Source organism: Haemorhous mexicanus, chromosome 25 (assembly GCF_027477595.1).
Source record: "Haemorhous mexicanus isolate bHaeMex1 chromosome 25, bHaeMex1.pri, whole genome shotgun sequence".
In the NCBI taxonomy this organism is placed as follows: domain Eukaryota; kingdom Metazoa; phylum Chordata; class Aves; order Passeriformes; family Fringillidae; genus Haemorhous; species Haemorhous mexicanus.
Window position 1 is genome coordinate 5,264,431 of NC_082365.1, and position 12,814 is coordinate 5,277,244.

The following is a 12,814-nucleotide window of genomic DNA, read 5'->3' on the forward strand; positions in this document are numbered from 1 at the left end:
TCTCAGGCACACACTGAGCCTGCACTGAGCATGTGTGCATGATCCTTGCTGTCCTACAGCTCACACTGACCACGCTCTGGACTCTTAGGGACAAAATCTTGCATGGTGAACACACCCAGAGTGTGTCCACTGGCATCTCTGCACACATGGCATGCACTCATGATAGGCAGCCACATGCATTTGTGCATGCAGCCCCACTGACTGCACCTCCACACACCCAGAGGCACATGGAGCACAGGTGTGCACACACACAGACACACACACTCAGGGGCACACAGAGCGCAGGTGTGCACACACACACAGAGCTCACACTCAGGGGCACACAGAGCACAGGTGTGCACACACACACAGAGTGCAGCCCCAGGTACACACACACCCAGAGGCATGTGAAGCACAGGTGTGCACACACACACACAGCTCAGCCCCACATACCCACGCACCGCCCACGTGACCCCCTGCACGGACTCATGTGCACTGTACAGATGTGTGCTCACATGCACAAGCATGCAGCTGCACATCACCCTCTCATCTTCCTCCCCGCGTGGTCACCAAGAAACAGCAGCCCGGGGCTCGGTGAGCCAGAGGAGGGTGAGCAGCTCTGCCCTCTTTCCCTGGCTGCCTGGCCATGCTGCGTTGAGGTCCCTGCTCTGACAGGCTGCATCTCCCACCCCAGACAATGCCAACCGGTTGCTGCTGGCCCTGTTTGTGGCCGAGATGCTGCTGAAGATGTATGCGCTGGGGCTGCGCCAGTACTTCATGTCGCTCTTCAACCGCTTCGACTGCTTCGTGGTGTGCTCGGGCATCCTGGAGACCATCCTGGTGGAGCTGGGCACCCTGTCCCCCCTGGGCATCTCCGTGCTGCGCTGCATCCGCCTCCTCCGCATCTTCAAGATCACCAGGTTGGGGAGGGAGCTGGGTGGGTGGGGCTGAGCTCTGTGTGTGGGAACACCTGTGCTCAGTGTGCCTCTGGGTGTGAGCTGTGGTGTGTATGTGAGGCTGAGCTGTGTGTGTGTGCACACCTGTGCTCCATGTGCTGCTGAGTGTGAGCTGTGTGTACTTAGGGCTGAGCTGTGTGTGTGTGCACACCTGTGCTCCATGTGCTGCTGAGTGTGAGCTGTGTGTACTTAGGGCTGAGCTGTGTGTGTGTGCACACCTGTGCTCCATGTGCTGCTGAGTGTGAGCTGTGTGTACTTAGGGCTGAGCTGTGTGTGTGTGCACACCTGTGCTCAGTATGCCTCTGAGTGTGAGCTCTGTGTGTGTGTGTGCATACCTGTGCTCTGTGTGCCTCTGAGTGTGAGCTCTGTGTGTGTGTGTGCACACCTGTGCTCAGTGTGCCTCTGGGTGTGAGCTGTGGTGTGTATTTGGGGCTGAGCTCTGTGTGTGCACACCTGTGCTCAGTGTGCCTCTGAGTGTGAACTCTGTGTGTGTGTGCACACCTGTGCTCCATGTGCCTCTGGGGGTGCGTGTGAGTGTGTGGAGCACCCTGGCTGCTGGTAGCTCAGGGTGCCCGGGCATCCCTCACAGTTCTGGGGCATCCCTGTCCCCAGGGGAGGCTGCAGTGAACAGAGCTGGGAGTTGCTGGGCAGATCAACAAGGCCAGGCTGGGTTTTGTCTCCAGGTTTGACTGGGAGGGGAGAGTGGGACTGAGCTGAGGCCCCACTCTAGCTCTGGGCTCTAGGATGTTATGGGTGGGGCTGCTGTGTATTTACCCCAGCTATTGTATTTGCTGGGAAATGTCCTGACAGAGGCAGGAATGATGAATCTGATTCCATGTTCTCAGAAGGCTAATTTATTACTTTATAATACTATATTATATTAAAGAATACAGAAAGGATACTTAATGCTAAAAAGATAATAATGAAAACTCCTGACTCTTTCCAGAGTCTCAACGCAGCTTGGCCCTGATTGACCAATGAGTCAAAACAACTCACACCAGAATCCAATTAAACAATCTCCAAACACATTTGACACAAGCAAAACACAGGAGAAGCAAATGAGACAGGAATTGTTTTCCTTTTCTCTGAGGCTTCTCAGCTTTGCAGGATTAAAATTCTGGGCGAAGGGATTTTTTCAGAGAATGTGAGTGCCACAGCTGTGGGCCAGGACTCTGAGCTCTTCTTTGTAGCCCCAACCCACTGTGTGTTCACCCCTCTTCCCCATCCTGCTTGCTGGTGCTCTGTACAGGCAGCAGTGTTATCTTGCTTGTCACACCATGCCTGCAGCTTCATTTCTGCCTCCTGGAGCCTGCCTGGAGCAGTTCCAGAGCCCAGCCTGCGTCCAGAGTCCCCCTTTTTGAGCTGCTGGCACATCACCTTGGTCTGTTTGGGTTCCCTGTGCCTGCCTGGTCCTGCCCACAGCCTTCTCCACTCTTTCACCTCCCACATGCCTCTGTCTCTCCTCTTCCCAGGTACTGGACATCTTTGAGCAACCTGGTGGCCTCTCTGCTCAACTCAGTCCGTTCCATTGCCTCTCTGCTCCTCCTCCTCTTCCTCTTCATCATAGTTTTTGCCCTGCTGGGCATGCAGCTCTTTGGGGGCAAGTTTGATTTCGAGGACATGAAAGTGCGGCGCAGCACGTTCGACAACTTTCCCCAGGCCCTCATCAGTGTCTTCCAGGTTTGGGGCAGTGGGAAGGGCAGCAGGGGCTGGGGGTCTCACCTGGGCTGGGGGTCTCCAGGCAGGAATTAGGGCTCAAGGGGATGTGGGTTTGTGGGGGTTTGAGACAGGAACAGGGAAATGCAGATGGAGTCGTGAGCAGTAGTTCAGGTTCAGGGCTGAGCAGAAAGGAGGATTTGACCATGGGGCTGGAGCCAGAAGGGTAGGATCAGTCTGTGGGGTTCTGTCATGCTCTGCTGGGGATGCTCTTAAGTCTTTATTACTGCTCTGCTCCCAGATCCTGACTGGAGAGGACTGGAATTCAATCATGTATGATGGGATCATGGCCTACGGGGGCCCGTCCTTTCCTGGCATGCTGGTCTGCATCTACTTCATCATCCTCTTTGTCTGTGGGAACTGTATCCTCTGCCTGCAAAGCCAGGCCTAGGGCCCCCTGCACCCAGCCCCATAGCATCAACTGCACAGGACTGGGCAGGGGGCAAGCAGGGGCTTCCCTCAGTGTTTCAGTGCTTGCCTTAAGCTTTTCGGTTGTGAAGAGCAGTGGAACAAACCACAGACTTCAGGGCTGGCACTGGTGGTGGCTGAAGGCTGGGGACTGGAGGACAGCACATCTGGAGCACGTCTGGATGCCTGGCAGGCAGAGATTCAGCCAGAGAGGGCAGCCAGCTCAGAGCTCAGTGCTCACAAGGAATGGATGCTGGTTAGGGATCACCAGCCAGAGTTATCACAAGGGCTAAGCTCCAGGAAGGTTTCTAAGGCACCCTGGAGACCACGGGTGGCTCCAGACAGGAACCATGTCTGTGTCCTTAGCACTGTGTCCCCAGATATCCTCCTCAATGTGTTCCTGGCCATTGCAGTTGATAACCTGGCCGAGGCTGAGAGCCTGACCTTGGCCCAGAAGGCCAAAGCAGAGGAGCGCAAACGGCGGAAGATGTCCAGGTGGGTGCTGTCTTCCCTGCCCCTGGGAGCTCCCAAACGACCTGCTGGCTGTGAGGGGACACAGCAAGCTTTCCCATGGCCCCTGTCCAGACTTCATTTCCTGCTCTGCACTCCTCTCTGCTTAGAGGTTACCCAGAGAAGTCTGAAGAGGAGAAGCAGATGATGGCAAAGAAGCTGGAGCAGAAAGCAAAGGGAGAAGGGATTCCCACGACAGCCAAGGTCAGTTCTGGTAGAGGTGAGACTTGGAGGGCTCCTGGGGGAGCTCCCTGGCTCCCTCCCACCAGCCAGGAGAGACAAAGGCTTGGAGCCAGTCTGGGTCTGGCCTCTTGTCCAGAATCACTGCTCCCCACAACATGCACTGGTGATGGGGGCCCTCAGTGATGGGGGCTCTCTGGGGGCAGGCAGGACATGCTGAAACAGCTCCATTGCTGGGGATCCTTTTCCTCCAGTTCATTTCCTTGGCCACAGCCAGTTGCCAGTGGCTGGTGCACACCAGTGTGGGGTGGAGCAAAGCAAGTCAGCAGCATCCCAGATCTCCCGTATGTTCACACCAGCACCCCCCATGTGCAAACCCCCCTGTTCAGCTGTGCTGAGCTGCCTCTGAGGAGCACCTGGCCAGCAGCTACTTTCCTTTCCACTTTCCAGAGGTGCTCTTAGAAGCTCCCTCAAGAGTTGCTCCCTATCTTATTCCCCCCTGGCATATTTGCATGGCTCCAGCACACATTCCTATTTCCCATCCTCTTTGCTTTGATTGCAGCATCCCCTCAGCAGGTTCCAACCTGGGCCAGCACTCCATGTGCTGGCTGCTGTATGGGCCCAATGCAGAGATGCTGCTTGTCCCACGTGGCTTCCAAGATGAGAGGGTCTGGCCAGCTGGCACATGCAGCTGCACATCCTCCTCTCTGTCTCTCCTTGTTTCAGTTGAAAGTGGATGAATTTGAATCCAATGTCAATGAGATCAAAGACCCCTACCCTTCTGCAGACTTCCCAGGTAAGAGTTGTCCCTGGCAGGGCAGCAGGAAGGCTGAGGAGGCAGTGCAGAGGGATGGTGTTGAGGAGCAAAGGATGCAGGGAACTTGCCCCAGCCTTGGGGTGCTGAGGTCCTTCTGACCTCCATGCCAGATCAGGATCATGGGATCAGAAGATTGTCCATAAGGTCATATTCCCTCTCCCTCTCTGGATGATTCTTTTCTTTTCCCTTTTCATGGTCACCCTGCAGGTGATGATGAGGAAGATGAGCCTGAAATCCCCCTGAGTCCTCGGCCACGTCCCCTTGCAGAGCTACAGCTGAAGGAGAAGGCCGTGCCCATGCCTGAGGCCAGCTCATTCTTCATCTTCAGCCCAACCAACAAGTAGGCATGCCCCTTGTCCCTGCCCTGTAGGGCCAGGCATGGCCCCGGTGTCTCTGGCACCAGCTGTTCACAGCAGGGCCTTGTTTGAGCACGACAACCAGTTCTGAAGGGAACCAGCTCAGGGGAAAAGCCTTCTGTGTGGAAGGACTGGTAGAGACATACTTCCATGCCTGGGGCCTTCCTGTCCTCAGGGTTTGGCCACAGCCCTCTTCCAGGCTGCCATGACCCTGTCTGATGCCCCTTACAGCATCCCATGGCATTTCTGTCCCTGCCAGGTTTCGGGTCCTGTGCCACAGAACTGTTAATGCCACCTGGTTCACCAACTTCATCCTGCTCTTCATCCTGCTCAGCAGCATTTCCCTGGCAGCTGAGGATCCCATCCGGGCTGAGTCCTTCCGCAACCAGGTGCCTGCAGAGCTGTGGGGGTTTGGGATGGGTGGAGGAGACCTCATGGAGACTCCCAGCTCCCCAGTCAGCAGGGATTTACTTGCCAGATGTTGTTCCTAGCTGGGATGCCAACCCTGCCTCTGGGAGGGCAGTGCACTCTGGCAGGAGACGCTGGATGTGCTTCCCATTCAGGGTGCAGCTGGGACAAGGTTTTACTGCTCCATGTCTCAGTTTACTTCTGGGTGAAAAGATCCACCTGACAGGGTGTGCAGAATTAATTTGGTTTGAAGCTGTGGTGGTTTATTGGGGAAGGAGACATCTTGTGAGGCAGCAAACTGGGCCTCTGACATGTGCAGTGCCCTTGAATGCTGCTGGCATGCAGCCATGGGAGCCACAGCTCCTGTCCTTCAAGGCACCAGTGGGTCTGGCAGGGCCTGTGGGATCTCACATGAGACAGCTTCCCAGGGCACTTGGGGTTTTTGGGGATCAGATGCTTTCAGGTGGAACTCACCTGGAAAGGGAGAGCTTTGTCCCAGCTGCAGGTTGGATCATGCACTGGAGAAAATCAGCAAAGCTGGGGAAAGTTCAGGAGTGCTCTTGGGACTGGGTTTAGAGATGGCCTCCCCAGTGCACAGAGTGGACAACTTCAGGATGTTTGAGCACACTAAACATTTCCCTTGTCACACAAGTCTCATCCTGTACTGGTGTCTCTGTCCCCAGATTCTTGGATACTTTGACATCGGTTTCACCTCTGTCTTCACAGTTGAAATCGTCTTGAAGGTGAGTCCATGGTCTTGCCGTGAGCATGGCCTAGCACATAGGTCTGTGTGGATGTGACAGGTTAGTCAGAGAGAGAAACAGGTAACTTTCCCAGGCATGATCCTAGGAAAGTTGTGAGAATGCTCAGAGAAAGAATTAAAATGATTCTTATCTTAATCTCTACACTTAGTGTTTGTGAACATGTAGAATATTTATATGTGGTGTTTATAAAACATATTTTACCAAAAAGTGTTATTCCTAACTAACCAATAGTATAAAGAGTGTTATTTATAAACCAATCAGGTTCTAAGTGAACAATCCTACTTTTAAATATGTAAAGTTCCTAATAAATCTCACTTTATACCTTCTAATCATAAGAGTCAATGTCGCCTTTCTTCAACCATTCCTACCTCAACGGCGACAGGTCTGGACTTTGTGGCCGTGGACACTCCACTCCTCAGGCATCCATGCTCCTGAAGGTCTCAGTGAGGAGAAACTTCCAGCTGATCCTCCTGGAGAGTTCGTTCATGCAGTCTGGGTGGTGTGTAAACTGTCCCAGAGGCCATGTGTCCTCTCCAGTGAGGTCAAGCAGCTAAGCCAGCTGTGCTGTGACACGGGAACACATCAGCCATGGCACTGGCATTTTTATTCTGACATTCCATTAAGAAAAAGAGACAAAGAGAAACCAGTGAAAATCTGTGGACAAAAGTCAGATGTTGTTCCATTCCAAGGGTCTTTACTAGTCTCCTCTTTAATTTGCTGACTGACTGGGAGAGCTGTGTCTCCAGCCAGTGCTGCACAGAGGATTTCCACCTGAAGCCAGCTTCCTGCCTGGCTGCAGAGGTCTGAGCAGGACAGGGTCCCCAGGCCGTGGAGCTGTGAGAAGTCCCTTGTGCCCTGTCCACCCCTCCCCCTTGGAGGAGCCATGCCCCTGAGCCCTGCCCAGCCTCTCTCCTAACTCCTTCTGCTCCCCAGATGACAACCTACGGTGCTTTCCTGCACAAAGGCTCCTTCTGCAGGAACTCCTTCAATATCCTTGACTTACTGGTGGTCGCTGTCTCCCTCATCTCCATGGGATTTGAGTAAGCACCTCACGTGCCACAGGGTGGGCACTGGGCTGTTGAGGCTGGTGGGGCAGCTGGGGATGGTGGGTGGAGGAGGAGCAGCCAGCCCGATGGCTGCCCATGTGCCCATCATGTCGTGTTTGGAGGACATGGACAACAGGGAGCATGCCCACAAACTGGTCAAGGAGGTCAAAGGACACTCCATGACTGTCAAACATCTTTGGGTGGAAATTTAGCTTGGATCTGCTTTCTCCAGCTGCCAGTGTCACTTGGCCTTATGTGGGGTGGTGGCTGGTGACATCTGCCATCCTTTATGCATCCATGGTGTCTGCCATCCTTTGTCCCTCACTGCTGGCCCCAGCCTGCCCTCCTTGGCTGCTTGGTGGGGTTGTGCCAGCCTAGCCTGGGCAGGGAAGTGGCCCCAGCTCAGCTGTGCCTTCCTGCCCAGGTCCAGCACGATCTCTGTGGTGAAGATCCTGCGGGTGCTGAGGGTGCTGAGGCCTCTGCGAGCCATTAACAGGGCAAAGGGGCTGAAGGTAAGTGAGAGGCTGGGACAGGGGACCTCCTCCCACGGCAGTCCCACTTGGAGGTTGTGTGGCAGGCATTGTGCCCTGTTCCCAATTCCCACCACCCATCTGTGGAAGGGGTCTGCCCCATCCCTCTGCTCTGTCAGGCTCCCACTCTTCCTGGAGTGGGAGGGTGTGGGACACAGAGCGGCTTGCCCCATGTGTGGTCACATCTGCATTGTCCTCCACCTCTGCAGCACGTGGTCCAGTGCGTGTTCGTGGCCATCAAGACCATTGGTAACATCGTGGTTGTCACAACATTGCTGCAGTTCATGTTTGCCTGCATTGGAGTTCAGCTCTTCAAGGTGAGCTCAGGTGGGCAGGAGGGACCTTCTTCTCAAGCCCATCCTGGCCAGGCTCTCCTGGACATCACCCTGGGGATGGTGCCTGCAGTGCTGGGTCAGCACAGGCTGTGCTCTCCTGGTGTGAGAGAGGAGCCACAGAAGAGCCTGCAGCGAGAGGAGGGCAGGAAGCACCCAGGGTACTGTCAGGTCCAGACAGCACCTGTAAAGGGCTGCTGCACCTCCCTTTGTGCCTCAGTTTCCTCTTTCTAGGGCAGGAGGCACTTCTGGCTGATTTCCTCTGTGCTTTGGTTGTGAAGGGTTTCCTTTCTCACAGTGCTGCTCCTGCTCTCTGAGCCTTGGCTGCTCTAAGGCAGAGCTGGCCCTGGCTGAGCTCAGTTTAGTTCTAATAACTGAGCTTAAACTCTGAGCTGATGTGGGAAGAACTTTCAGGACACTCAGCAGACTGAGCAGAGCTGTCAGCATACCTTAGATTTTAGTTAATTCTCTGGGTACTGTCTTCTTCCCTGTTTCCCAGAGAGCTGTCTCCCAGGTAGGGTGAGCTAGGCAGGCCTCAGCTCAGGGCTGTGGAAAGTTCTTCCCATCTCCAGGCAGTGTTTCTTGATCTCAGCCTGGGATTAACCCCAGGTCTGCCATGACTCTGGAAATGCCTTGTGAACTGGTTTGTTTGGCATGCACAGTGGGGAGGGCCAGAGTCTGCACTGGGGTGGTGAGGGGGGCACTGACTGAGGGCTGGGAGAAAGTCAAAACTCCCCAGAGCTTCTAAAATCAAAACAATGCCATGGCCTCTTCTGGTGTGTGTTGAATGCAGGGCAAGTTCTACAGGTGCACAGACCCATCCAAGCTGACAGAGAAGGAGTGCAGGTAAGAGCTCTCTGCAGCTCCCAGGTGGGCAGTGGCCAGGGCTGGGAGCTGGGGGGGTGTGGTGGGGAATGCTGCATCCAAAAAGTGGACCTGAGGTGTTGTCCTGTTCTCCCTGTCCCTGGGTATTGGAATAACACCAATATAGCCGGATGGGACGTGCCTGAGCTTGTCTGGCCCTTGGTGCTGAACCAAACAGTGGCACTGTGGTGTTTCACCCCAGAGATACCTTTGGCTGGCTGGGTGCTGCAGCTGGGCGTGTGGAGACAAGTCCAGGCATGCAGGAGCTCAGGTTTCCCTTTGCTGGAGGAGCTTTAAGGCGATGGTGAAGGAAAAGGAGTCAGTTCTGATGGAGAGGTTGGATCCAGAGCTTTATTCTGGCCCACAGGCCTCTGAATCCAGCAACAGCTCCAACAGAACTCCTGAACCGCGTGGTTGCTGTTCCTTTTAACCCCGGGGAGAGGGGCAGGGAAGGGGTAGGGAGCCACCAACCAGGTACAGGAGAGTAGGTCTCAAGGGACAAAGGACACCTGGATGGCCCAATGCCCCACCAGGGGTAGAGGGCATCCTTTGAATCTGCCAATCACTTAACGCCCCTCTAGAATTCCAGGACTGACAGACAGTGCTGGGAGGGGTCAGGGAGGGGAAAGGAGAGGTGATTGACACACCTGGGAGGGAATTATCAGGGGAGGGACCCAGGGTTCTGAGGTAAACTCTGAAATCACACCACAACACATGGGGTAAATCAGGAGCAAGCACAGGGCTGTGCTCCCCTCCCAGGGACCAAGGAGGGCCAGGCCAGTGGGGCTGAGGGCCCTGCCTGTGAGCTCTGTGTCCCCTCTGCTGCAGGGGTCAGTTCATCAACTATGTGGACGCAGACCCCACACAGATTGAGGTCCAGGAGCGTGTCTGGCTGCACAGCGACTTCCATTTCAATGACGTCTTCTCAGCCATGATGTCACTTTTCACTGTCTCCACCTTCGAGGGCTGGCCAGAGTGAGTCTGCTGAGGGGAGGTCTGTGCTGGGAGCAGGGCACTGCCATGGGGTCTTGGTTTGAAAAGCCAGGAGGCTAAGGAGGGCAGGAGCCTCCCCTGAAATGGAAAATGTAAACCCCCTCCCTCTGAGTTATTATAATTTTGAAATTAAGGGGCTCTCAGGGAAAGATATGGGAATAGGAATAACAGTTATTTATTAGGGAAGAAAATTAAAATTAAAAAAAAAATGCTGTAATATAAAACAACACTGCCAGAGTCAGACCATGCCCTGCCCCCCTGTGGGTCAGGGTGGTGGCACAGTCCCATCCCAGGGGGGCTCAGGGTGGTGGCACAGTCCCATCCCAGGGGGGCTCAGGGTGGTGGCCCAGTCCCATCCCAGGGGGGCTCAGGGTGGTGGCACAGTCCCATCCCAGGTGGCTCAGCCCTCCTGCAGTGCCAGCTGTGGTTCTGCTGGAGCAGGATCCTGCACAAGGGGGAGTTTTCCTCTGGAGCTCCAGGGCTGCTGGAGATGGGCCTGCTCTCCCTCGGGGAATGCAGGGCAGGAGAAAGCTGCTCCTCTGGGAATGCAGTGGGCAAAGGCTGCTGTGCTGTTCCCAGGGCAGATTGGATCCAGATAGGAATGCTTGGCTCCTGCCCTGGGCAGAGCATCTCCCCATGGGATGATGGAATTTGATCAGCCATGCAGGGACACTCAGTGGCCATGGACAGCAGAGATCTCCTGGAGGGAGGATGGCTGTGGGAGAGATAAAGAAAACTGGCCCATGAACAGAAGATAACTGCCCCAGCTCTGATAGATGGTGATAGAACACCCACCACCAGCTAACATGGGCCTTAGCCAGGGTAAAGAAAGAAGAGCTATCCAGGGTGAGAAGCAGAACCAGTCCCCCTGGCAGCGGCTGTGGAGCTGGCAAGGTCACCCTGGCAGTCTTGTCCCACCATTGTTGGATGTCCCCACAGCTCTCTGTAACTTCCAAGAAGAGACATGATCTTTCCCACCCAATTAGGGGTTCTGTTGCCTTGATTTCCCTCCGATAGGCTGCTGTACATGGCCATTGACACCAATGCTGAGGATGCAGGCCCTATCTACAACTACCGGGTGGAGATTGCGATGTTCTTCATCATCTACATCATCCTCATTGCCTTCTTCATGATGAACATCTTTGTGGGCTTTGTCATCGTCACCTTCCAGGAGCAAGGGGAGAATGAGTACAAGAACTGTGAGCTGGACAAGAATCAGGTAATGGGGCTGCTGAAAGAGGACAGAGGGGACCAGCCCTGGCTCTGGCACTGCTGGGGCTGGCTGATGTGGATCAGCCCTTCTTTAGGGTGACACTGCTGACACAGATGAGTTGAACCTGCCCCACGCCTGTTTGCTGCTGGGGCAGGGCCAGCTGGACCCATGTCTAGCACCAAACAAGCCTGAGGGAAGGGCATAGGGGACCAGAAACACTGAATGGGCCTCCCTGGACAGGTGGGGTGCCCAGAGTGAGCTGGAGCAGAAGGTTTTGCCCAGCTCTGGGCTCCCCAGTACAAAAGCAGCATAGATGTACTGGAGTGAGTCCAGCAAAGGGCCACTGAGATGATGGAGGGTGTGGAGCATCTAAGGAGGGTCTGGGAGTCAAGTCTGGTACTGAGAAGGCTCGTAGGAATCTGACCTATGGGTAAAAACACCAATGGGAAGGCACAGAGGAGACTGAGCCAGGCTCTTTTCAGTTGTGCCCAGTGACAGGAAAAATGCAATGGACACAAACTGAAGAAAAGAAGAAATTCCATTTAAAAAATAAAAAAACCCCCTTTTTTTTAAATTGTGATGGTAGCCAGGCACTGGAACAGGCTGCCCAGAGAGGCTGTGAAGCCTCCACCTTTGGAACTTTACAAAAGCCAACTGTCCTGGGCAGCATGCTCCAGTTGACCCTGCTTTGGGCAGCAAACTGTGACTAGACCATCTCCAGAGGTACTTTCTGCTGCCAGCCCTTCTGTGATGCTGTCATGCTGTTATTCTGGTGGGGGACAGCAAGGAAGCAGCAGAGGCATTGGCAGAGGATGTGGGACACGCTGGGGAGGACATTGGACAGGGGCAGCTGCTGGCCCTGGAGTGCTGTCCTGCTCCTGCACTGAGGCAGCACAGGCAGCTTGAGCTGGCGGTGCCAGGGTGATGTGAACCACACAGAAACCCAGCAGAGATGGCCCTGGGCTTCTGGGGAGGCACAGGCCTGTGCAGCCATCTCATTGCCCCCTTCACCTCTGGTTCATGTGGTGTCTTCAGGAATTCACAAATCACCAGGTTGGAAGGGGCCTTCAAGATCATCGAGTCCAGCCCAGCCCCAACACCTCAACTCACCCCTGGCACCCAGTGCCACATCCAGGCTTTGTTAAACACACCCAGGGATGGTGACTCCACCACCTCCCCGGGCAGCCATGCCAGAACTTTATCACCCTTTCCGTGAAAAACTTTTTCCTGATATCCAACCTGAATTTCCCTTGGCACAGCTTGAGGCTGTGTGCTCTGGTTCTGTCAGTGCTGCCTGGAGAAAGAGCCCAACCTCACCTGAGCACAGCCACCTTTCAGGAGCTGTGCAGAGTGATGAGGGCACCCCTGAGTCTCCTTTTCTCCAGGCTGAGCACCCCCAGCTCCCTCAGTGGTTCCTCACAGGGTTTGTGTTCCCAGCCCCTCTCCAGCCTTGTTGCCTCATTTGAACACATTCAAGGATCTCAATGTCCTTCCCAAACTGAGGGGCCAGAACTGGACACAGCACTCAAGGTGTGCCCTCACCAGTGCCCAGTACAAGGGCAGAATGACTCCCTACTCCTTCTGGCCACACCATTACTGATCCAGGCCAGGAGCCATTGGCCTTCTTGGCCACCAGGGCACATGTCCAGCCAGCTGTGGACCAGCACCCCCAGGTCCCTTTCTGCCTGGGCACTGTTCAGCCACACCATCAGGGTGCTCTAAGCTGGTCCTGAGAGAACCTG

At 54.9% G+C, this 12,814-nt stretch overlaps 1 protein-coding gene across 7 annotated transcripts in view; it reads left to right on the plus strand.

Moving 5' to 3' along the window:
• The window catches only part of CACNA1S (calcium voltage-gated channel subunit alpha1 S), a 64,501-nt gene that overhangs the window by 26,925 nt on the left and 24,762 nt on the right, over window positions 1-12,814 (plus strand). For all 7 annotated transcript variants that reach the window (XM_059867511.1, XM_059867510.1, XM_059867508.1 and 4 more), the window contains 15 exons: window positions 674-899; window positions 2,408-2,615; window positions 2,893-3,013; window positions 3,440-3,554; window positions 3,680-3,773; window positions 4,476-4,545; window positions 4,774-4,906; window positions 5,182-5,311; window positions 6,014-6,073; window positions 7,028-7,134; window positions 7,565-7,652; window positions 7,880-7,987; window positions 8,796-8,848; window positions 9,695-9,841; window positions 10,877-11,078. In XM_059867511.1, the coding sequence (XP_059723494.1) occupies window positions 674-899; window positions 2,408-2,615; window positions 2,893-3,013; window positions 3,440-3,554; window positions 3,680-3,773; window positions 4,476-4,545; window positions 4,774-4,906; window positions 5,182-5,311; window positions 6,014-6,073; window positions 7,028-7,134; window positions 7,565-7,652; window positions 7,880-7,987; window positions 8,796-8,848; window positions 9,695-9,841; window positions 10,877-11,078 (1,862 nt within the window). The remainder of the gene's footprint in view (window positions 1-673; window positions 900-2,407; window positions 2,616-2,892; window positions 3,014-3,439; window positions 3,555-3,679; window positions 3,774-4,475; window positions 4,546-4,773; window positions 4,907-5,181; window positions 5,312-6,013; window positions 6,074-7,027; window positions 7,135-7,564; window positions 7,653-7,879; window positions 7,988-8,795; window positions 8,849-9,694; window positions 9,842-10,876; window positions 11,079-12,814) is intronic.